Source organism: Leptodactylus fuscus, chromosome 1 (genome assembly GCF_031893055.1).
Source record: "Leptodactylus fuscus isolate aLepFus1 chromosome 1, aLepFus1.hap2, whole genome shotgun sequence".
In the NCBI taxonomy this organism is placed as follows: Eukaryota; Metazoa; Chordata; class Amphibia; order Anura; family Leptodactylidae; genus Leptodactylus; species Leptodactylus fuscus.
This window is the reverse complement of record NC_134265.1, coordinates 111,519,896-111,545,946: the sequence shown is the minus strand read 5'-3', so window position 1 is coordinate 111,545,946 and position 26,051 is coordinate 111,519,896. Positions and strand designations below refer to the sequence as shown.

Here is a 26,051-nt window from a genome sequence, read left to right as displayed (position 1 = left end):
TGCGCGGCGTGCGTGTTCTAGAATATCAAAATACGTAAACGTAAGGCATTCTCCTTCGGGTACCTACGCTGCCATGGTAAAGCGCTCATAGAAAGATGCGTTACTCATTGCACAAGGCAGTGACAGAAAAGCCCGGTCATTTGTACATGTATACATGTATGCTACAAGTCACCGCACCGTGTCAGTGTGTGCAAGAACAGAGGGGAAGGTCTATTGTCCTACTGGCAGACAGAAGCCGTAGCAGAACGTGAGGGTGTTAGCCCCGCCCAGTAACCTCGTCTGCAGCCCCTCCTCCACGCGGTCTGTTACCGTGAAGCTACGCCCATAGTTTGGCAGCCGTTGTCTTGGTAACGGTACAGCGGCCCCCTGGACACTGCCCTGGCAGCTCTTCTTCTCCAGTCACCCCGACCCCAGCAGAGTCTCCAGAGCCGTGCAGTATGCAGAGCCAGCCATTAGCTCCAGTCTCCAGGGACAGGCTCATCTGCCAGATGCCCAAGGCAAGTACCAGGGGGCTCTGCTACCCAGCTACTATTGGTACCTTGTAATAATATATATACATATATAACTGCCATTGAATGAATACAAATACATATATAAATAAATATATATATATATATATATATGCACACACACACATATATATATATATATATATATATATATATATATATATATGTATATATATATATATATATATATGTATATATATATATATATATATATATATATATACAGTGGCGTAACTAGGAATGGCGGGGCCCCGTGGCGAACTTTTGACATGGGGCCCCCCCTCCCCAAACCGATGCCGAAGACCTCGACTGACCCCCTCCTCCGCACTCTATTATGTCCCTTAGTAAGCCCTGCACACAGTAGTATCCCCAATAGTGTCCCCTGCACACACAGTATTAACCCCTATAGTGTCCCCTGCACACACAGTATTAACCCCTATAGTGTCCCCTGCACACACAGTATTAACCCCTATAGTGTCCCCTGCACACACAGTATTAACCCCTATAGTGTCCCCTGCACACACAGTATTAACCCCTATAGTGTCCCCTGCACACACAGTATTAACCCCTATAGTGTCCCCTGCGCACACACAGTATTAACCCCTATAGTATCCCCTGCACACACAGTATTAACCCCTATAGTGTCCAATGCACACACAGTATTAACCCCTATAGTGTCCAATGCACACACAGTATTAACCCCTATAGTGTCCAATGCACACACAGTATTAACCCCTATAGTGTCCAATGCACACAGTATTATCCCCCATAGTGTCCCCTGCACACACAGTATTTACCCCTAGTGTCCCCTGCACACACAGTATTATTAACCCCTATAGTTTCCAATGCACACACAGTATTAACCCCTATAGTGTCCCCTACACACAGTATTAACCCCTATAGTGTCCAATGCACACACAGTATTAACCCCTATAGTGTCCAATGCACACAGTATTATCCCCCATAGTGTCCCCTGCACACACAGTATTATTAACCCCTATAGTGTCCAATGCACACACAGTATTAACCCCTATAGTGTCCAATGCACACACAGTATTATTAACCCCTATAGTGCCCCTGCACACACAGTATTATCCCCCATAGTGTCCCCATATGTCCCACTGTGGACACCTATAAACATTTATTATACTCTGGGGTCTGAAAAGACCCCAGAGTATAATAATCGGAGACCCGGGGGATTAAAACCATTAAAAGAACAGAGACAGTTGCTTACCTGTTCCTGTCGGCTGTCCTGTCCGCTCTTGTCCAGCTTTAATGACGTCAGACGTCATATGACCCGGGAAGCTGGCCTGGGTCATGTGACGTCAGACACGAATGACGGAGGCCTGGCAGGATCGCGGAGAGGTAAGTAACACTGTTTTTTATGTTACCTTACCCCTCCCGGTGCGCCGATCATTATACTCGGGGGTCTGCAAAGACCCCCGAGTATAATGATAGCCTCTGTGGGCCCCGCGGTGTCACTTGCCGATCCCGGCCCAGCCAGGATCGGCAAGTGAATGGGGCCCGTAACGGACTTTTAAAAAAAAAACAAAAACGCAGAGGTAGCGGCTGTCACCGGGCCCCCTAATGGCCCGGGCCCTGTGGCAGCTGCTACTGCTGCTACCACGGTAGTTACGCCCCTGTATATATATATATATATATATATATATGTATACTGTTATATGTATGTATACAGGTAGTCATATAGACACGTCTGCAGTAATACTCAGGATTTTAATTTCATTTTTTTCCTTCTACAGTTTATTCGAGTTTGCCCCATTCTAGCAGTTCAGTCTAATAGTAAACATATAGAGCTGTGGTGAAGTGTAGCCTTTATACTGTTATTGCCCAGTCTAGTAACAAAATCCAGGCTGTTGTAAAGCTGTGATCACACAAGCAGTTTATATTGCAGGGAGAAGAGATGTTTCCTGGCTTTGGCCCAAAATAATATCCATTGTATTTCAGGGCTTATTCGCATGTCCATTACAACAGACTTCCGCCGTCCGTGTTGATAACACCATGATTCTTGTTTTTGTGTTGTCTATAGTTCATCTATTTTCACTGGCGTGACTAAAGTCTTGTGGGCCCAGGGTGCAAACTTTTGTCCAGGGCTCCCTATCTCCTTCCTAGAGCAAATTCTTGATAGTGGCGGTTACAGGCACTGCATTGATATCTCAGATATTTGAAAAGGATACAGCTTTAGTACTCACAACTGCAGTTATCAAGATGGCAGTGAATGAGTAGCACTGGCATGTAAACAATACTAGGACACTATTACATGCTCCCCAGTGGTTCCCACACAGTATTACGTGCTCCTCACTGTCCCCCAAACAGTATTACGTGCTCCACAGTGGTTCCCACACAGTATTACGTGCTCCTCATTGGCCCCAAACAGTATTATGTGCTCTGCAGTTGCTCCGACACAGCATTATATGCTCACAGTGGCCCCAACACAGTATTATATGCCTCACAGTGGCCCCCACACAGTATTATATGTTCCACAGTGGCCCCCACACAGTATTATATGCCTCACAGTGGCCCCCACACAGTATTATATGCTCCTAAGAGCCCCCCCTCCTCACCTCCTAGAGCCGGTGCTATTATTATACTCTGGGGTCTCCTCAGACCCAGGGTATAATAAGTAGAGGCCGAGGAGAAGTGATTAAAAATAACAAACACTTATACTCACCTAACCTCACCTCTCTGGGGCATCCTCGCTCCATCTTGTGGTCTGAAGCATCTTTTTCTGTCTTATGACTGAGGTCTTGTGCTCCAGCTGTCATATGTGGCGTGTTGATGTCATTACACTGGCGCGCTCCATGTGGCCACTTGTGTAACTTCAGGTACTGGCAGGAAGAGCCCCGGAGCAGATGACTGTAGTATTTTTTTTTATTTTTATACACCTCCCCTGGGCTGGCATTTAATGGAAAAGGGTTCGGTTTGCTCCCTGACAGTGAAGCGCCAGAGAGTAACATAGCCTATGCACAGCGCTCGGGTATAAAGTTCTGGCCAAGCGCAGTGTGAGCTTCAGCTATTCTAAGTACTGGATCTCACCGTTGGAGCTCCAGGAACTGCAGTTGCAACTGCATTCTCACTGCTGTGAATTGTGTCCATGACACCTTACAAATTGTGAGGTTTGTTAGGGTCAGGGAAATACCAGCCTCTATATTTAGTAGGTATACTGTAGATCCAAAAATTTGTATGGTGTGTCCTACTCATTAGGGACACAGATATATGTTTGCTTTTTAACTATTAACCCTACCTACTAGGACATTCCCTTTAGAATTTTTGGGTATTAGCCTTTGACCACATATAATTTAAGTATAATGTAGATCGTTGTACAAACTGTTTCCCTGAGACTGTTAGCTTTTGCTTCTGATGAACCCATTATATTGTACCAGTGGGGGAAACGCGTTAAACTTTGACAGAGCCTTGACAAGCCTTTATGTTTTTTCCCTTAGATGCCTTTTATTTATCAGCTAAGTATTTTCTTTTGAGGTGGGAAGCAGCAGTCTGAAGACAAAAAGGATTATGTGTGAGCTTTCAGTTCTGCCTACGAGCTACCACTCAGCTAGTATAGTTTAGACAGTGTGATTTTCGTTCACTCTCACACAGTGGTGTCTGTGTCTGAACATCTGAGACATAGACACATCAGCGTTATTTATTTCACTGGCATTTTTGGGGACAGTTGATGAGGGCATCATAGGTAGCAGAGGACTAGATGTTAAAGGGGTTGGCCACTTTCAGACCAGTATTGAGAGACAAATATTGTTTGTATAAGATATACAATTTTCCAATATACTTTCTGTATCAATTCCTCATGGTTTTCTAGATCTCGGCTTGCTGCCATTCATTCTGTTACTTCTAATGAATAAAACTCTGACCATGGTCATGTGATTTATGGTCTTTGGTCATGTGATGAGTACACAGGTGCCGCTCGTTATAGTCACAGCACAATAATCAGACATCTTCCTGGTAATGAGCTGTGCACCTGTGTACTGATCACATGACCATGGACCGTAAATCACATGACCATGGTCAGATCGAGGCGCTGGAGGGGGTATAAAACAGTAGACACCTGGTGTCTATGGTGGCTACCTGGGTCCCGAGCGGCTGCCATGTTTAAACTCTATTACGGCGGATCTCGGGAAGGGGCTAGAGGAGCTTTAGAACATTTGACTGCTCTCCCAAACGATGAGAAAGACTTAAAGGGGTATTCCCACGTCGCATACTCACCAGTCTTCGTTGCTGTAAATTCTTCTGTCTTCCTGCTTTGTTGCGTCATTGGTGGGCGGGGTTACATATGCAAAGCCAGCGGCGAGATGCCGCTGGCCCTGCGTGCACGCTCATAGAAGGTGAGACCAGTCTAGCCTTCACAACGTGAATACAGACCCGGCAACCGCTGTAATAGAGAGGCGGATGCCGGGGACGGTTAGACGCCGGCACAGATGCACAGATGCCTGTGACATCGCTATGCTCCTGCCCTGCATGAAGCCAGCAGCGGAAGTATTATGTGCTCCACACTGTCCCCCAAACAGTATTACGTGCTCCACAGTGGTTACCACAAAGGGTAAACTACCCCCCCCCCCTCCAGGCTCGCTCCCGTGCACTTAGCCCCTCCTCCCTCCCCCCTGAGAGCAGGCTGATACATCACTTGACTTATGACCAGATAAGTCAAGAGATGTGTCAAAAAAAATGAATAAAGTCATATAGTGGACAAACAAAGCAGTTTTGCTGAAGCAATGTATTTAGGAAAAGTCTTACATTCACATTATCAAGCAGTATAGATAGGATCCTTGTGATGGGACAACCCCTTTAAGTCAGAGACCTCCCTGGATCTTTTCCTGAAAGTTCATCCTTTTCTTCTCTTTGTTCTTTCCCTTCTTTCTTTTCCCCTTGTCTTTTGTCTTATAACGTTCCCCCTTTTTTCCTTTTATTTTTCCTTTTCTTATTGCTAGGACCACCTGATTTTAATCTACAGTTTTCTATTACTGGTCATTTTGCATGTTTGCACTCACATCTTTATCAGTTGGTTCACAGTAGCATTATGACAGAGAGCTGGACCGCCAAAACAGCAATTACACACAGACACCGGTGGACCCCATTGACTACAATGGGGTCTGCTGTTTTCAAACTGAAAGTGGCGGAGAGAAAAGTCTTCAGTGCAGTGCTTTTCTCTGCACTGATTTTCAGCAGCTTCTGCAACGAAGTCTCCAACAGTATCACAAAATGACAATGGAAGAAACCTGCGTCATGTGACTGCACCCTTACATTGTAGAAAATGCAATGTAGACTGCAGCAAGACCTTGCCTGCAGGGCAGCTGAGTGAATGCACCTTCTGCTAACATTCTCACTTTTTTTATAGTGTTACACAGCAGAATCATGTCTTCAGTATAAATCTCATTTTGATGCCCAAGTGAAGAGCATCTGCCAGCAGCGTCATGCGGGGAACTTTGGGTGAGTTTTTGTTTAATGAGGACGTGCTAGATCTCCTTGTATATCTGTTTTAGCAATAATTAGTAATTAGATTAATAATAATTAAGTAAGTTTAGTAATAATTAAGTAAATAATTGCATTCATTATCATACATTAATTCAAGGGCATCTTTACACTGCATTGTACTGTTCCTCCGTTATTTCTCCTAGCAGTTTATGAATAGATTGAAAACTGGATAGGATAAGACATGGTTTATGTTCATTGGAACTGAATGGACTATCGGACGCCCCCTTGGAGGAGCATTGATCTGCATACTCAGTCAAGTGCATTAGGCCTTGGACTTCTAAGGGCTGGTTCACATGTCAGAATTTGGTTTCACTTCAGAATCAGCACCAAATTCTGCCTTTGATTCTGCCTGCCATTGTAATGGAAAAGAAGGAAAGAATCTCGTAGGAAAGAGTAAGGTTCTGATTTAATAAGCTAGATTAGCTGCAAGAAATTCTGCAAATTTCTGGCACAAAGTAAGCCATCTGATAAGGTGATATAAACAAATACTAAGCATGCTAAAGCTGTACCAGATGTATTATGCAGCATCAGCCACTGTAATAAATCTGCTAAAGCTAGTTTGTCAGCTCCAAAAAAGGTCTCCAAGCCAATAATAATGCCATGTAAGGGCCTTTATTACAGGCAGAAACATATCTTTGTGACCACAACCCCATGAAGCAAGGCAGAGATAATCATTCTAATTTTATGACTATGCAAAATAGCCTGCAAGTGCATCAGGGCCGGACTGATTTGCCTACTGACGATTGCTCTCTGCTGGAATCATTCCTAATGTATACCATGTAGCTGTTATTGACATTTTCAGCCTTTGTCTGCAGGCAAATGTAGAAAATCAGACCCCGTCCCTGATGCACCTGTAGGTTGAGTTGCATAGCTATAAAATACATTCTTATTAATGCATTGCTTCATAGCTTTGTGGCCACAGAGGTATATTTCTTCTTGTATCATTATCATCACTAATGTCTATTAGTCAGGAACATTAAATCTGCTCCAACAGATCACTTGTGCGTTGCACAAATACAACACTGTTATCCTGGAATCGATCACCTGAACACTGGCATGAACCAGCCCTCATGAATGCTTATTGCAGATATCTTTGTTGGCAAATATGGACTTTGAGCAGAGCTAAGTACTTCTGACTGTGCTATAGTAACACAAATTGTGTGACTACATTCTAGCGGTAACTCACATATTGTATGTCACATCACTCACTATACAACTATATACACTATCACTAATATATTTCTATATATGGGTACAGCAACTTTCAGCGATGAAGTATGGTAATACGACTTTTATAGGGTTTATATTAAATTGTGCTTGATCATTCTTATTACCTGCTATAATCTCTTCACTGAATGTCTGGCTTTCTATGGCTCAAAATCTTAACGGTACATGAAATATTAAATATTAAAAATGTAAATCTTGATGACCTGTTCTACTACTTCACATGCCAGTGGTGTCCCACTCATTTGTCACAGGACCAGTTTGACGGCAAGTTCAAGTGGATAGGGCTATGCTGCAATGCCCAGCACATTCCCTATGCAATGTATGTCACTGTACTTGGTATCTCACCCAAATAATTAATTCTCTTCAAACAGCTGATCAATGGGGGTCCAAAATGTCAGACCTCAGTCAGGGCCATTTTAACACATTGGTGGGCCCAGTGCAAAGGTTTCATAATTGCACATATCTTAATTTATCCTCCATGGCCCCCACATAATATATAGCCCCTTAATGGCCTTCACACTGTATAATGCCTCCGTAGTGGCCCCATATAATATGATACCTCTCAACGGCTCAGTGAACACCAAACTTTCAAAGGACAGAAAGAGGGATAAAATGTGTCGTGAACTGTGCGTGGTGCAGCAAATTTAGCCCAACCTATTTCCACTTTGACTCTGCCTGTTTATTTATTTGTGAGCCCCCACACAGTATAACACCCATAAAGTCACCCTATGGTATGTCCTCACATTATAATGTCCCCTCCATTGGTCCCACAGCATAATGTCCCCCTACAGTTTAATGTCCCCTTCCAGCTACCCCTACAGTTTAATATATGCCTTCAGCTATTCCCAAAGTTTAATGTCCCCCTTCACCTACCCCTGCCCCCCTGATGTCCCTCGCTGTCAGACATCAGCCCGATACCTTACCTAACTGCTGGCATTGCATAGTGTGATTTAGTGCAAAGAGCATAACTGCATGAAGCTGCTCTCTGACTAGTTAAGGTGTTCTCTGACTATTACAGCTACAGAAATCTTAGTGAGGGGCACAAAAGAAAGGTTAATACTTGATGCCCTGTTCAAAAGGGGTCTGGATGCCTTTCTTGAAATCAAGAATATCATAGGTTATGAAAGCTAGACATGATTCACAGATCTGTTCTAAAGGTGGCCGTAACTCTTGAATGAACACTAGTTTGGCCAAGAGCTGTTGTACCAACCCTTCTTCACGTGCACATTCAGCTCAGTAAGCATGCGTGTGAACTGAATGGGGAATGCATCTGAACATCCCAACACATTATATGGTCAATCAATGCCATCAAAATCTGAGGTCTGGCCAACCTTAATCTAATGTGTGCGGGCGTTCTTAAAGATGAAGAATCATACACTTAAATGTTCCTTAACCCCTCTAACTCTCATTTATTTATGTTGCATAGGTTAAAGATGTCAAAAGTTGTGATGGTGGGAGACCTTTACGTGGGGAAAACCAGTCTGATCAACAGGTACATTGTGCAATGTTATCACATTTGTCATACATCATTGAATTAGGAATAAGAATTATGTGGGTTTATATGACACAAAATGCAGTCTACAAATGCATGCAATATACTTGGTACTGAAGGAGTCATAAATGTTATAGAAGAAGACAAGCCACCAAGAAGAATACTGGGACATAAAACCTCCATGTCCTTTTGTGTAATGGAGGAACATGTCAGCAGTGAATTTTTCTAACACAAGGATGAATACTGTATTCTTTTCTGTCTGAACAAAGGACATTTTTCAGATCAACATAAGTACATTTACTGTTTCCACAAATTTAATATATATTGGATTAGATATTCACTAATGAGCAGAAAACAGTTTTCTAACGGTACGTTCACACAGAGTTTGAAGCGCATACATTCAGATGTCAAGGGAATCAATAAATGTAAATTATATCCAAATGACTGATAAGAAAGAATCTGCTTCTGAAATATTCCTATATGCTACAGGTTTTGCAAGAACGTCTTCGATCGTGATTATAAAGCAACCATTGGTGTTGATTTTGAGATTGAACGGTTTGAAATCTTGGGCATCCCTTTTAACCTGCAGATGTAAGTAAACCCCACGTGCATGCAACAATGTATCCCATCCCTAGGGTACAAATGTATTTACCTGTTGTGTGTTGGGTTTAATACCCTGGAACCAAGTATCATTGAGCTCCCTACATACAATATTACTGCATATTTCTAAGAAGAACTGTAATATTAGATGCAAGATAGCTTTCTTTCAAAACAGTGCCAAAACTACCCACAGGTTACATGTGGTATTACATTCAATGGAGAAAAGCTGCGATATCAGACATGAATCATTCCCAGATGTGGTGGCGTTTTTGAAGAAAAAAAAAGCATATTGTGTATTACAGCTTATTGTTTTATTATTTAGTTTAATGTATAAATGTATGCAGTGAGTTTAAGATAAAATAAAGCAAAAGCAACAAAATAGTATGCATGTATCAGAGTAACAAAATATGTCTGGCGTCTCCATAAACGCCTAAGTTATTGTGTGTAATTTCAGCTCAGACCTATTCACTTCAATGGAGCTGAACTCCAGTACTAGCCACAACCCATGAAAAAGTGTGGTGCTGTGGTTTCAACTCTGTGCAACCTCTTTAAGAGTTAGAATTTCACGTTTCTTAATACAAGTAAATACAGCATCTTAATAATGGATTCTTTATGTTAGGTTTCTTATACTTTTAGTCAAATTAATGCTCCTTCTTTTCTCTTTTCCACACATAGATGGGACACTGCAGGTCAAGAGAAATTCAAGTGCATTGCATCTGCATATTACCGGGGAGCACAAGGTGATCATAAAGTAGTGGAAACACTCAAAATACATAAAGAGAAACACCTTTATGTCTGGTAAACTCAAATATAGTGCTATATATAGTAATATTTGAGCATTATGTGGCAAATGAGCCGAGAAAAGGACTGTAGGGGGAGCTGTTGGGTGTTCATGGTCAGCACTCAATGAAGTTTGCAATGTAATCCTTTCTTTGGAGTTTTATGACCTGACTCCCTTTACACTAATGAGAAGAATTAGACCACTGCGTTGCTGGCATCTTCATTGACAGAGGTGGGGGGTCTAAAAATGGGGAGATTCTTACGGACTATAGTTTTGTTAACATATGTGACTGTGTATAGTTTGCTTTAAAGGCTTAGGTCCCTTGCACACAACCAAGTCCTGTTTGTGGGAAACTGTTCATGTGAGGGCAGTAGGTCCCGGACTGAACTGGGCTGTGTACATAGGAGTCACTGCATCATTGTCAGTTATTATGCAGTGACTCCTGGACAGTCTGATCACTACGATAATGACCTGACATAAAGCTATCACTTCATTACTGTAATGATCAGGCCATTCTGCAGATCACTGTATCATCACTGACCATGATCCAGTGACTCCTAGGCACACTGCCCAGATCAGTACGGGTCCTACCATCCACACTTTGACCATTTCTCACAGACAGGACTCGGTCATGTGCAGGGGCCCTTATTCACTGCAATGTTTTGTTTCCTTTACCTTACAGTGATTATTACCGCCTTTGATCTCAGTGACATTCAGACACTAGAACACACAAAGTAAGTAACAGCAAACATGGGGGCCTGTTTCCACACTAGAGCCCTGTCTGTTGTCACTGTGTCATCTCTTGTTCTAGACACTGGCTTCAAGATGCTCTTAAGGAGAATGAACCAGATACTTGCTCTGTCTTTCTTGTAGGAACCAAAAAAGACACACTGGTAAGTAAAGAGTACATATTTACCAACTTCTTCCTGATAAGATATGGTACATTGTGCATTGCTGGTTTCATCCTCTGTGTGATGATCTTATACCCCATTCTGACGATAGGACATCAATTAAAATGGACTTGAATACACCCCAGAATGTCTCTAAATAATTGATACAGCCCTAGAAAATGTGGGTCTTGTGCAAGTATATACAAGTGTATTTTCTCCACTTATTTTACATTACACGTTATATTTACACTTTGAACTAATAGTTAGACAGTGTAAACTTAGATGGGCAGTCTAAAAATGTGCCAGATTTATCACAGTGGCTGATGCGTAATGACAAATCTGGATTATCTTTAGATTATTTAGTCTAAGGTTATACCACCTATTAGCTGTCTTACTTTGGGCCAGAATTTTACTTCCAAATGTTGTTACAATTTGGAACAGTTTAAATACAAACGTACTTCTATGAAATTGTGTCCTCTTATCGAGCGATCCACAAACTAGATGTGCCAAAGTGCACCTATTTGTACTAGTTTTGGTACCTTTTGTGCTAAACTTGACTTTCATCTACACAAGTAAATCTGTCCCATTATAGGTGCCATGTTTCAGAAACCATCATTTTATTACTATTGAAGAAGATTATTGTTGTCAACTTTAAAATTGCAACACATGTACTATACGCATTGAGCAGATAACTATTTTTATTCTGTATAAGTGAGATGTTGTCAGTGCCTCTGTAAACCATCTGGAACTGGTGCATCAAGAATACACCTCTCATAACTCTCCCATTTAAAAATGTATAAGTTATTTTAGCTCAAGCTTTTGCTACAATCTGTTGTTTTGTACACTGTTTTACCAGTAACAGCATACGGCCTTATTCACAGGGGATCTAGAGATGAATTACTGCTTAACCCTTCCCCCAGCTACAGACAGGGACGCATGGTCAGTTGTAACTCAAAGGAACATGATCACATTTTTGTTCTATGTACATGGACAAATAAAGTATACACATATGTGTGTGGTGGATATAAGAATTCAATCATATGAAACTGTGTATATGAAGCTTGTGTATTCATTCTAAAAAGTATACATTTCCTACTTGCTTGATCTCCTTCTGGCTATAAATTACATGTAGAGATACTGGAAGGCGGTCTGGCCTTAATTATTAATCTATCAGGTTTTGTTGTACGCTTGTTGCCGGGGGGCCACTGTTTTGGTTAGCAGCTTTATTGCCCATGTTAAACTGTTTACATAAGAGGTCAAAAAGCTTGTATTGTGAAGTATTAAAGGTGTTGTCTGTGATTGGGGGGGGGGGGGTTGGAAGTAACATTATGTTCACATCAGTGGCGTAACTAGGAATGGCGGGGCCTCGTGGCGAACTTTTGACATGGGGCCCCCCCCCATCCCAACTGACGCCGAAGACCTCGACCGACCCCCTCCTCCGCACTCTATTTTGTCCCTTACTTGCCCCTGCACACACTATTAACCCCAATAGTGTCCCCTGCACACACTATTAACCCCAATAGTGTCCCCTGCACACACTATTAACCCCAATAGTGTCCCCTGCACACACTATTAACCCCAATAGTGTCCCCTGCACACAGTATTAACCCCAATAGTGTCCCCTGCACACAGTATTAACCCCAATAGTGGCCCCTGCACACAGTATTAACCCCAATAGTGGCCCCTGCACACAGTATTAACCCCAATAGTGGCCCCTGCACACAGTATTAACCCCAATAGTGTCCCCTGCACACAGTATTAACCCCAATAGTGTCCCTTGCACACAGTATTAACCCCAATAGTGTCCCTTGCACACAGTATTAACCCCAATAGTGTCCCCTGCACACAGTATTAACCCCAATAGTGGCCCTTGCACACAGTATTAACCCCAATAGTATCCCCTGCACACACTATTAACCCCAATAGTGTCCCCTGCATACAGTATTAACCCCAATAGTGTCACCTGCACACAGTATTAACCCCAATAGTGTCCCCTGCACACACTATTAACCCCAATAGTGGCCCCTGCACACAGTATTAACCTGGCCCAGCCAGGATCGGCAAGTGAATAGGGCCCGTAACTGCCTATTGGAAAAAAAAAACGCAGCGGTAGCGGCTGTCACCGAGCCCCCTAATGGCCCGGGCCCTGTGGCAGCTGCTACTGCTGCTACCACGGTAGTTACGCCACTGGTTCACATCTACTCCCGGGTTTCCATTTTTCTGTTCTGTTGGAGGACATCAATGGTTCCCGAATATTGACTATAATGATGCATTGGGTGTCTATTTTTTTACGCTAAAACCACCAGACAAAAAACTTGGATTTTCAGTAGTCTTTCGTTCAGTCGCTTTTGGTGTTACTATGACCCAGCCATACATATTCATACTCTATGCTTGGGATAGGTCATAAGTAAAAAAAAAAAAACTGTTCTCCCGCAGACAACTGTTTGAAAAGAACGTGGCCTCTTCACTAAATATCAAGCACAGCACCGTACAGTGTATAGGACTGCTCTTGGCATTTCAGTTCAGCTCTAATTCATTTGAATGCTACCGAGCTGCAAACAGGCCACGTTATGAACGAATATAATGGTATTAGCCCATGAAGCAGAAGTGGCACTCAGCTGGTTGACAGACCCTTACCAACCTTCATCAATATGTAACACCTGGAAAACCCCTTTAGGCCAGGGCCCCACGGGCCGGAAAGGCCGCGATTTGCCGCAGCATTTTACAGTACTTGCAAAGTGGGTGGGATTCATGCAAATCCCATGCCCACTTTGCGGAAAAAATAACAGTGCGGACACGCTGTGATCTCCAAAACCGTTGCGGTTTTGAAAATTGCAGCATGTCTGTTATATCTACGGAAACACCGGTGGCTTCCCCGTAGATATAATGGTAACAGAAAGTCCGTGGAGGAAAACTCTGTGAACTTTCTGTTCAAAGCTCTGCGGGAAAAACGGCAATGCATTCACGCTGCAGTTATTCCCGCAGCGTTTCCGGCCCGTGGGGCTTTAGCCTTAATCAGCTATGGTCAGGAAATAGTAAAATAATAAAATAGCTATAAGCCAGGTTCAGACTAATTTGAAAGAATATCGGTGGCAGAAATCAGATTTCTTCTTTCTTTTTGAAGTTTGCACTGCCACAGATCCATGTGCTAGCTCCGTTCTGTGGGCTAAATCTGCATGTGGCTTACTGGCTTGTTTACCACATGGTTACAGCATGGAAGCTTTAGGCTGCGTTCACACAGAGTTTTTTGGTCAGGAATTTGGTCAGGAAACTGATTAAAATTCCTCCTCCTAAAAACACCTCACCATAGGCTAATTCCATCCATCCACACATTGCTGATAAAAAAAACGCTGCTGAAAAGTTTTTGAAAAACGCAGCATGTCAATTATACCTGTAGAAATGCTCTCGTTTTCTCTATAAGTTTAATAAGGGAAGAAAATCCCAGAGAAAATCACAGCAAAAACGTAATGAAAAACGCTGCGGAAAGAAACATGATGCGTTTCCGCTGCATTTATTTTCCACAACATTTTTTAACTGCATTCCACAACATGGGACTTAGCCTAAACATGATTTAAAGTATTTAGAGACTTAGATCATATGTGTCTAGCACAAATTAGCAATTTTGCTTAGTTCTCAGTGTTGCACTTATTCTTGCAGTCAGAAGCAGAGTGTGAACGGACAGAGCAAGATGCTTTGAAATTTGCAGTCGAGATGCAGGCTGAATACTGGTCAGTCTCCGCAAAATCAGGTAAAATGTTTATCTCTAAATATTTCTACCAATGCATTTTAAATGTCTATGTCATTCAGACCCAGTAGTTACGATTTTTGTTTGTTTGTCCAGGTGAAAATGTAAAGGATTTCTTTTTCCGAGTGGCAGCTCTTGCCTTTGAACAGTCCATGAAAAAGGAGCTGGAGAAGAACAGGCATAGTACAACGCAGATTGGAGCTGGAAATCTCATACGTATGTAGCTTTAAAGTCTGACATTCAATTTAGGCAAAATAAACAAGTTTGCAAATAGTCTTGATTAAAAATTCCTATCATTTTTCATGTACAGGTCTAATGCAGATATATATACATCTCCATTGTGAAAGACAAGAAACAAAGCCTGTTGTAGTTATGCTCCCTTCTATTCAAATCAAATCAAATCAAAAAAAGCTTTATTGGCACGTCTGAATAGATATTTGGCATTGCCAAAGCTAGTAAAGTGGGGGGGGGGAGTTGGACTCGGGTGGGTGAGTGGTGGGGGTGGGGTGGGTGGTTTGGGGTATAACAGTCCATGGAGTCTCATCTTCCTCTTCGTTGGTGACCGTTATATGGGGAGGTGGGGTGGGGCGGGGCGGTTGGTTTGGGGTATAACAGTCCGTGGAGTCTCATCTTCCTCTTCGTTGGTGACTGCTATATGGGGGGGTGGGGGTGGGATGGGGCTGGTGTATTGGGATAAATATAACAGTCCGTGGAGTCTCATCTTCCTCTGGTTTGGTGACAGCTGGACACGTATTGGGCAGCGATCTCCACAGTGGCCTCTTCTTCTCCCAGTAGGATGTAGAGTTTCCTCTTCTCGTCTGCAGATATGAAGTCTGGGATGTGGGCAGAGAGTCTTTGGTAGTAGACGGCCCTCACAGCTGAGTATTTGGTGCAGTGTAGCAGGAAGTGGGTCTCGTCTTCTAGGGCCCCCTGGTCACAGTGCTGGCACAGTCTGTTCTCCCGTGGCTTGTACGTCTGCCTGTATCGCCCCGTCTCTATCTCTAGGTTGTGGGCGCTCAGTCTGTACCGGCTCAGGGTCTGTCTGTGTTTGGGGTGGTGTATTCTCTCCAGGTAGGTGGCCATGGTGTAGTCCCTTTGTAGGAATTGGTACACGGTGAGTTTCTTGGAGTTATTTATTTCGTTTCTCCATTCTTCAATGTACCGCTCTCTGTTTGCCTCTGTGGTCGCCTTTATTTCGGCCTTGGTTATCATCTGTTGCTGTTTTTGGTTTGGTGGTTGGCTGTTGTTTGGTTGGTGAGTGTCTGGTTTGCTCAGGTGGCTTAGCCATGCTTGGTGGTGGTAGGAGTCGGGCTTGCTCCCCTGGATGTGTGCCTGGAAAGCTAGCGCCCTCTTCTGTATGGTGAGCCATAGGGGGAGTCTGCCTAGCTCTGCCCTGCAGGCTATGTTGGATGTGTTGCGATGGACATGGAGCAGGTATTTGCAGAACTCCAGGTGGAAGTTCTCTGTTGGGCTGGAGTCCCACTTTGACTGGTCTGGGTAGGTGGCTGGGCCCCAAACCTCACTGCCATAGAGAAGGATTGGGGAGATGACTGCGTCAAATATCTTCAGCCAGACCCTCACCGGTGGTTTGAGGTGGTACGGTTGTCTTCTGATGGCGTAGAAGGTTCTGCAGGCTTTTGCTTTCAGGGTTTCTATTGCTGCTTTGAAGCTTCCTGATTGGCTGAGCTCCAGCCCCAGGTAGGTGTAGCTGTTGGTTTTCTCCAGTGTGGAGCCGTTCAGTGTGAATTGTGGGGTGGTGGGGGCTTTATTGTGGCCCTTCTTCTGAAATACCATGACTTTGGTCTTCTTCTGGTTGATGGGTAAGGCCCATGTGGTGCTGAATTTTTCCAGGACTGACAGGCTTTCTTGGAGGTCTTGGTGGGGAACAGGAGTAGGAGGTCGTCGGCGTATAGCAGGAACTTCACCTCCCGATTGTTCAGGGTGAGGCCTCCAGGGCTGTAGCCAGTTCATTGATGTAGATGTTGAAGAGCGTTGGGCTCAGGCTACAGCCTTGTCTGACCCCTCGGGCCTGTTGGAAGTATGCTGTCCTTTTCCCATTCACCTTCACACTGCATTGGTTTCCGGTGTAGGAGCTCTTGATGACGTCGTACGTTCTTCCTCCTATTCCACTCTCCAGGAGTTTTAGGAATAGGCCTGGGTGCCATACTGAATCAAACGCCTTCTTAAAGTCTACGAAGCAGGTGAATATCTTGCCTCTTCTGGTGTTGTGGACGTGCGTCTTGATGAGGCTGTGCAGGGTGTAGATATGGTCTGTGGTGCTGTGGTTTGGCATGAACCCTGCTTGGCTCTTGCTGAGGACCCCATGTTGTGTGAGGAAGGTGAGGATTCTGTTATTGATGATGCTGTTGAACATTTTCCCCAGCGTGCTGCTGACGCAGATCCCTCTGTAGTTGTTGGGGTCATAATGGTCCCCATTCTTGTAGATGGGGGTTATGAGGCCTTTGTTCCAGTCTTCGGGGAAGTGTCCAGCATTGAGCACGAGGGTGAATAGCTTTGCCAGTGCCGCGTGTATTGCTGGAGGGCTGTATTTGATCATCTCTGGTAGGATGCCGTCAGGGCATCTCCCTTACACTATATATATATATATATATATATATATATATATATATATATATATATCCTATTAATCCTATTAATATTATAAAGTGAAAATTTGTGAATTTGTGAGTTTGTTTGTTTGGATGTTTGGATGTTTGTTCCTCAATCACGCTAAACCCGCTCCACCGATTTGGCTGAAAGTTTCCACAAACATAGTTAATACACCCACAAAACCCACAAAACCCAAACTCACACCACCATCTCTGCAATCTCACACACTTTGGACCATAGCAAGCCACAAAATTCATATTGCCCTCTACAGCCTCGCCCCTAACCCCACACAATCACATATACATATACTTTACCACTTTGCCTCTCACCTTAACGATACTCCAGGAGGCTCTCTTTAACGCTCCGGAGCAGCCATGTTTGCCGACCCCCGTCGCTCTGACAATCCGCGACACCGCCCACCCATGTCAATACCCCTAGGCGGTCTAATAAATGCAAAAACAAAAACAAAAAAAAGGGAAAAAAAGAAAAATAAAAAGTATTACAAATTCAAATCCCCCCCCTTTCCCTAGAACACATATAAAAGTAGTTAAATACTGTGAAACACATACATGTCAGGTATCCCTGTGTCCGAAATCGCCCGCTCTACAAAGCTATACAAATATTTTGCCTGGATGCTTAACGCCGTAGCGGCAAACATACTGAAAAGTCCAAAACCGCTGTTTTTTCACTATTTTCATTATCATACAAATATCAATCAAAAGTGATCAAACCAATAGCATTTCCCGAAAATGCAACAACTACAAACTACACCCGGACCCGCAAAAAAACACAACCCCCGACACAGACAAATAAAAAAGTGACTGCTGTCAGAATATGGCAACTTTTACAAACAAAAAAATGTCAACACACTACTGGCAGAAAATACCAAATCCTACAATGTCGTATATCGAGGTATATTAACTTCAAATACCTCTGTCCCAAAGACACTATGTACAGTTTCGCAGAACACCGTATAGCAGCTGAACTACAAATTAGCTTCAACACAAAAGTCTCACGTATTCTCAGAATTGCAAAAACAAGATACAAAGTTACATTTCATATCCCATCCCTTATACACAGTACGAAAACCTTACCCGCGCCTGTATTTACCCACTTCTACAATCACCGCAGACGATGTCGCGGGTACCAGCTAGTATATATACACTCACCGGCCACTTTATTAGGTACACCATGCTAGTAACGGGTTGGACACCCTTTTGCCTTCAGAACTGCCTCAATTCTTCGTGGCATAGATTCAACAAGGTGCTGGAAGCATTCTTCAGAGATTTTGGTCCATATTGACATGATGGCATCACACAGTTGCCGCAGATTTGTCGGCTGCACATCCATGATGCGAATCTCCCGTTCCACCACATCCCAAAGATGCTCTATTGGATTGAGATCTGGTGACTGTGGAGGCCATTGGAGTACAGTGAACTCATTGTCATGTTCAAGAAACCAGTCTGAGATGATTCCAGCTTTATGACATGGCGCATTATCCTGCTGAAAGTAGCCATCAGATGTTGGGTACATTGTGGTCATAAAGGGATGGACATGGTCAGCAACAATACTCAGGTAGGCTTTGGCTTTGCAACGATGCTCAATTGGTACCAAGGGGCCCAAAGAGTGCCAAGAAAATATTCCCCACACCATGACACCACCACCACCAGCCTGAACCGTTGATACAAGGCAGGATGGATCCATGCTTTCATGTTGTTGACGCCAAATTCTGACCCTACCATCCGAATGTCGCAGCAGAAATCGAGACTCATCAGACCAGGCAACGTTTTTCCAATCTTCAATTGTCCAATTTCGATGAGCTTGTGCAAATTGTAGCCTCAGTTTCCTGTTCTTAGCTGAAAGGAGTGGCACCCGGTGTGGTCTTCTGCTGCTGTAGCCCATCTGCCTCAAAGTTCGATGTACTGTGCGTTCAGAGATGCTCTTCTGGCTACCTTGGTTGTAACGGGTGGCTATTTGAGTCACTGTTGCCTTTCTATCAGCTCAAACCAGTCTGGCCATTCTCCTCTGACCTCTGGCATCAACAACGCATTTCCGCCCACAGAACTGCCGCTCACTGGATGTTTTTTCTTTTTCGGACCATTCTCTGTAAACCCTAGAGATGGTTGTGCGTGAAAATCCCAGTAGATCAGCAGTTTCTGAAATACTCAGACCAGCCCTTCTGGCACCAACAACCATGCCACGTTCAAAGGCACTCAAATCACCTTTCTTCCCCATACTGATGCTCGGTTTGAACTGCAAGAGATTGTCTTGACCATGTCTACATGCCTAAATGCACTGAGTTGCCGCCATGTGATTGGCTGATTAGAAATTAAGTGTTAACGAGCAGTTGGACAGGTGTACCTAATAAAGTGGCCGGTGAGTGTATATATCCTACTTCCTATTGGATGTTTGTGAGTTTGGATGTTTGTTCCTCAATCACGCAAAAACAGGTGAACGGATTAGCATGAAATTTGCCACAGACCTAGATATTCACTTGGAAGGAAACATAGGCTACTTTTTAGGTCCCTCACTCACCCAGAATCCCAACCGCGACCAGCGAAAGTGCTCTCCGGCTCCGCTGCAGGACCTGAGATGACATCTGCATTTTCTTTACTACATATATATATATATATATATATATATATATATATATATATATATACAGGATGCATAGAAGGGAATTTGTTTGTTGTCTGTTACAATGTTTAGATGTATATGTTATAATAGTAGATCATTTTAAATAAGACCATTTAAAAAGTTACTATTTTTCACGTTAGATCTGTGTTTGCAAATTGTGCAGGTGGATATAGCCTATAACCTAACCAAGACGTTTGTAGGTTTTCCATGAAACTTTCAGGTACATCTTGTAGCTTGTAAAACACGAGTTAATAGAAGTCACTGCATATTAGAGACTTCCTAGGATTCTAGTGCTCAGTAAACACTAAGCCATGGGGAGCTAGCCTGACCTAATCATTTTTTCAGGAATAAAAATAGGGAAAATGTTTTAAGCTATTTCTAGAAGCTTACAGTGCTGTGAAAAAGTATAACTCCAGATGTTTTCTATTTTGCAGATGTCTATTACAGTATGTTTATTTGTTCCATTGATAGGTTTTTGACCTTTAAAGGGAAAATTGAGTTGAAATGATCTTGATATGATATAGATACACATGAGAAGATCACTATTCTGAAGTGTATGACCTTAGGCCTCAACTTCTTTCATTCAAACAATAGTCTCTGTATTTCTATTGCATGGCATTACCTTTGGATGGAGATGCTTTCATCATAAGCATAGATTATATAAAAGTATAAAAAGTATATACACATGATCTTAACAACGTGACCCATCATTCTAAGCAAACTGTCATTGACTTAAATGGTTCTTTGAGTAATATATTGTGTCAATATTTTTTTACGTACACATTTCTTCCATATGAAAGAAGATTATTTTATGTACATTAAAATATAAAACTGCTTTTCTTTCTATGATTAGATACAATTGATTGAAGTACGAGGCTCATTTAGCAAACATTTTACATTTTGTGATGCACAGAAAAAGGTCTTTTTTGTTTTCTCCTGGCAGGTCTGTACAAATTCACAGTCTGTAATATGTGGTTAATCCTGTCTATTCTGTCTAATATTTTATTGTGTTCAACAATCAAAAACCAATTAGTGAGACAAATGTGCAATAACCATGGTGACAGTGGCGTAACTACCACGGAGGCAGCAGAGGCAGCTGCCACAGGGCCCGGGACATCAGGGGCCCGGTGACAGCTGCTACCGCTGCTATCATTATTCTCGGAGGTCTTTTCGGACCCCCGAGTATAATGATCGGGGCCCCCTGTGGTGGAATACTTTCCACCAACAGGGGGCCCCGAAGCTGCAGCAACGGCTAAGACACAGGAGCTGCAGCTCTGGCTCCTCTCAGCGCTTCAGGACGTTCCCCCTCTCTCCCCCCTCCCTCTCGCCCCCTCCCTTTCTCTGCCTGTCCTCTGCCCACCAATGAGAGGGCTGAGGAGAGCCCAGGAGGCGGGGCTTATCCCTGCCGAGCTCCTGCCGTCCTGCACACCTGAAGAGAGGAAGAAGAAGCTGCTCCAGGAAACTGAAACTGAAGATACACAGGTACGTACTGGGGTTACTTATTAATATCAGGCATTTGGGGTGATTACTTTTGTTTTAGTAACTCCATGTGCCTCATATTAAGATAAGATATTCCTTTAATAGTCCCACAATGGGGAAATTTCAGTGAGACATATGGGGGTAATAATAATGAAGATACTTTATTATTACCTCCATGTCTCTCACATATCAGTAACTCTTATGGTGAGGCACACAGGGGTTAATGTGAGGGACATGATGGGGTTAACTGCTATTAATATGAGGCACATGGAGTTACTAAATTGTAATGCAGGGGCCTCTAAGGGACGTAATACTGTGTGCTTGGGACACTATTGGTCATAATAGAGCACGCAGGAATGCGTAGGAGGGACTCGGTCGAGATCTTCGGTGTCGGGGGGGGGCCCATGTCAAAAGTTCGCCACGGGGCCCCGACATTCCTAGTTACGCCACTGCATGGTGAGATACTTCAGAGACATACCAGGATACTGTGTTACTGTGAAGGATATGGCCTTTGTCAAGCCACTTACTTCTTACTTTCCACTCATGCCCCATGAGTTCATAGGATAATATGAAACAAGCTTTATAAATTTTATATATTTATTAACCCGAGTGGGTAAGTACAAGCCATTAACGTACACAGAGTATACATCATAGGATGGTAAGCAAATACAGGTAAAAGCACAGTACAATACAGAAAATAAAAATGGGAATAAAAGAATAGAAGAAAAAAACAAAAAACAAAGTTGTGGTCCCCACTCCGCTTGAGGAGAAGTCTGTTGACTTCTGACTACCTTCATAACTGTTGTTTTTTGAGAATTTTGCAACAAATTAGATTTTCGTTTTCCCGGCATGATTAAAATTGGGAAACTGCCAATTTGGATTAAAGGGGCTTTCTCATCTCAGTGTCTCAGCACGCTGCCTAGAGAGAGTTTGCTTCTCAATTCAAACCCCCCCCCCCCCCCCCGGCCTCTAGCTGATTGGGACACAGAACACTGATACAGACCAGATAAAATGCAGATGCTAGTACAGAATGGACTCAGTGTTATTTGTGTATTTACATAGAGAGATAACAGACCAGGCTTTATCAGCAAACTGCAATTAGCTGATTGTCCTGCCAGCAAGAACAGTTTAATATTAGTAGGATAGTATAGTATATCAACATAAATTGATAACCGTCGTGAAGCCATCTCATTTACCTGTATAAAAAGTAGTCTGTGTTAATCCAGGTTACAAATTATCTATATGCCAAATTTCATCCAAAATCCGTTCAGCCGTTTTTGCGTGATTGAGTAACAAACATACAAACTTGCACATTTATAATGTTAGTAGGAGTAGGATAGGATAGGATTCACAAAGACTTGAGGCCAGAACTTATGAGCAGTATGCTGTACATACAACCTGTATACTGTATATATAACTACCATACATATGTGTCCATTAACATTGATCAAAATGTATTTACAAGCCAATGTGTTTTTTTTATTTCAGAACTTGAGGGCAATACCTCTGAGAAAAAGGAAAATGATTTCCAGCAAAATATGACCTGCTGCTAACTGTATCTGTCAACACTGACTACCTCCTAATACTGCTGGGTGCCAGTTCCCAAGGTAGCAACTGGTAGTCTGGAACTTGGTGCTGCATTTGAGATGGGTGACATCAATATACGGAATTATCAGGGAATCCATAGTGGTGACACGGCCATTACAGCCATTCGGGGCATCAGGACTACATACCAGCCAACAGCTGTATTATGTATTAAGTGCCACTTTATCTTCTAGCCTTACATTTTAAACATGGGACGATATATTTATCATGGAGAATGTAATGATTTCTGTGAAGATACTGAAGCATAAAGTTGCCTTTCGTGTAGCAGAATATGGCAAAGTAATGTGTTCCAATGAAGCAGAATATTCATTGTCTTTCTATACATATGAATCATGAAGTTGTGAGCCTCCAAATGTTTTTGGTTTTTTTTAGTCTGCCCCTGTGTTTTATTGTGTTTTGATCACTGCCGTCATTTTCTTTCCTTTACATTAGCTATCAAGGGTTAATAAGTGGAGCTTTTCTGGTTTTCTGGCATACATTGTCACATTGTGTGCCACAGTCTGACCACCATTAGGCAATACTCTCATCAAATGTATATTGTGAAATACGTTCTTGTTGTTTCTCTTAATATTTTCTATTTAGAGATTTTTATTATATACTTTTAGATCTCTATGAAAAGATTTCCATACATTTATTACAAGAAAATTAAATGGATATTTTGTAATCCAAACTGCGTATGTGAATTATTTTCTAACAAAACAATGCAACGCTACATGTACCAAGCACACAGAGGCAAATATTAGTGGCGGGTCAGCTGGTCAGTGACCTCTGTCTGTGACTCAGTCTCTATGTGAACTGAGGCAGAATAATCCATACAAGGTTGTAAGCTATATTGATGGCTTCTATTCTAATATGAAAGTCTGCATTCTTCCCAGTCCCCTCCCTCTCTTGTCCTAGCCAGGTCACTGAGCACTGTGACCAAAGTATACTCTTTGAATCATGTAGTAACTTCCAGAATGGTGTTGTGCTAGGTGTTGTATTACCTGCAATGCTGGTCTAGATGTAAAAACAACAATGGAGTAACTCTTTCCAAACAATGGGGTTTCCAAACAATGGGGCAAAATTACTAATCCTGTCTAATTTTTAGACAGACTACACATTATTAAAATTTACCACAGTGGCTGATGCTGGTTTCACACAAGCGGTTTTTACGTCCTCTGAGGTCAAGGCTAAGGCCCCACGTTGCAGAAACTCAGCTTTTTTTGTTGCAGATTTTGTTGCATTATTTTGAGACAAATCAGGAGTGGATTGAACAGAATAGGGAAGTATAAGAGCTTTTTATAGAGTTCCCATTCCTTTTGTAGCCATTCTTGGCTTTGGCTCAAAAAACTGCAACAAATAAAAGCTGCGTTTCCGCAACATGGGAACTTAGCCTAAAGCTCCACAGTGCAGAAACGCAGCGTTTCTGGTTGGTGCAGAAATGCAACAGAAAAAATTGCTGCATTTTACAGTACCAGCAAAGTGAATAAGATTATGTTTAATTCCATCTATACCTTGTAGCAAAAAAAAGAGCTACGGAAAAGTGGCATTTTTGAAATACACAAGTCAATTGTAGCTGTGGAATCACAAACATTTTCCCTATAGATTTAGTAAAGACTATGTACAAAAAATTAATTGTGTTTTCGCTGCCTTTTTTTAAACTTTGTTTTGCTGTGTGAGGCCTTAGGGTATTTTTGCAGTCATTCATAGTGAAAAAAAATACAGCACCAATTTAATTTTAGTTGTTAGTAAAATATGAGAATCCCCACATACATGGTTTTTCTTCTACTTTATATGGGTTTTTCCCCCCAAAATGCAGCATGCAGTGGGTCTAGTGTGTTTTTTTCAGGTTTTGTCCTATTAATTTCATTATAGAAGAAAACTGTTGACATGCTGCATGCAATACTGGCTTTTAAAAAAAAACAAACAAAGAAAATGCCATAGGGCAACAGCGTGGCTCAGTGGTTAGCACTGCAGCCTTGCAGTGCTGGAGTCCTGGACTCATAATCCTGCCAAGAACAACATCTGCAAGGAGTTTGTATGTTCTTCCCATGTTTGCGTGGATTTCCTCCCATTCTACAAAGACATACTGATAGGAAAAAATGCACATTGTGATCCCTATATGGGGCTCACAATCTACATTTTTAAAAAAATGGTATACAAAAGGTATATATGTGAAGGCAGTTTTAAGTAAATGTGGTACACTGCATTTAGCTTAGTAAAGGAAGGAAAAATACAGCAAAACGTGAATATCCAATAAAACGGCAACTTTTAATTGTTATAACATCTTGTGAAGTTAAAAGTTCATGGAAGGGAAAAAAAAAAAACAAGGAAAAGCCCCCATGTTTATATGCTGCGCATTTCAGAGGTGACCTCCTTACTCATAGCCTCACTTTGGATATGCATTTTTGCCCCAGCCGAAGGGGTTCCTATTAATCCATGCGGAGCTATCCTGACTAGACGGAGTTGATTCAAAATGGAATTGGACTCATGCAGCAGCTGGATATACTGTGAGTGGGCTGTGTGTTTTTCCTTTCCACTTATCTGTGTATTTATATTTGGATTTAGCTTAGTAAGTCTGCTCCATAGATGTCTGACCAGTCAGGCCAATTTCAATACAATAGTGCAGATTTAATATCTGATACTTCTTGTAAACGAAGACAATGCAGTCTAAAGACCTGCCAGATTTATCACAGTGACTGATAATGTATTTAGACATTTTTGTCTAACTTTAAAGAGGACCTTTCACCACCTCCACCATCTCCAACTCTATGCTTCCTTCAATAAGCGCTCCTCCACTGGTTCTGGTGCATTTGGAATTTTCTCTGCTAGCCCCATTGTTCTTGAGCAATCATGGCTGTTAGTTTCTGCACAGTTATGCTCTGCTGTCAGGTGGGCAGTCCCTGTAATCCTGCTTCAGCCCAGAACCACCCACCTGACAGTAAAGAGCATGGGCGGTTCTGGGGAACATTGTTTGGGAACAGTGGGGGCCAAA

The 26,051-nt window shown here is 42.6% G+C and overlaps 1 protein-coding gene across 1 annotated transcript; it reads left to right on the top strand.

Annotated features, from left to right (window-relative positions):
* The first annotated feature begins 437 nt into the window (after window positions 1–437).
* Window positions 438–23,439, top strand: RAB36 (RAB36, member RAS oncogene family). Its single transcript, XM_075262687.1, has 10 exons — window positions 438–497; window positions 5,875–5,966; window positions 8,665–8,730; window positions 9,220–9,321; window positions 10,006–10,070; window positions 10,794–10,845; window positions 10,923–11,004; window positions 14,659–14,749; window positions 14,843–14,962; window positions 22,961–23,439. The coding sequence occupies exons 1-10, from the start codon at window positions 438–440 to the stop codon at window positions 23,023–23,025; spliced, it is 795 nt and encodes a 264-aa protein (XP_075118788.1). The 3' UTR covers window positions 23,026–23,439.
* Window positions 23,440–26,051: the final 2,612 nt, after the last annotated feature.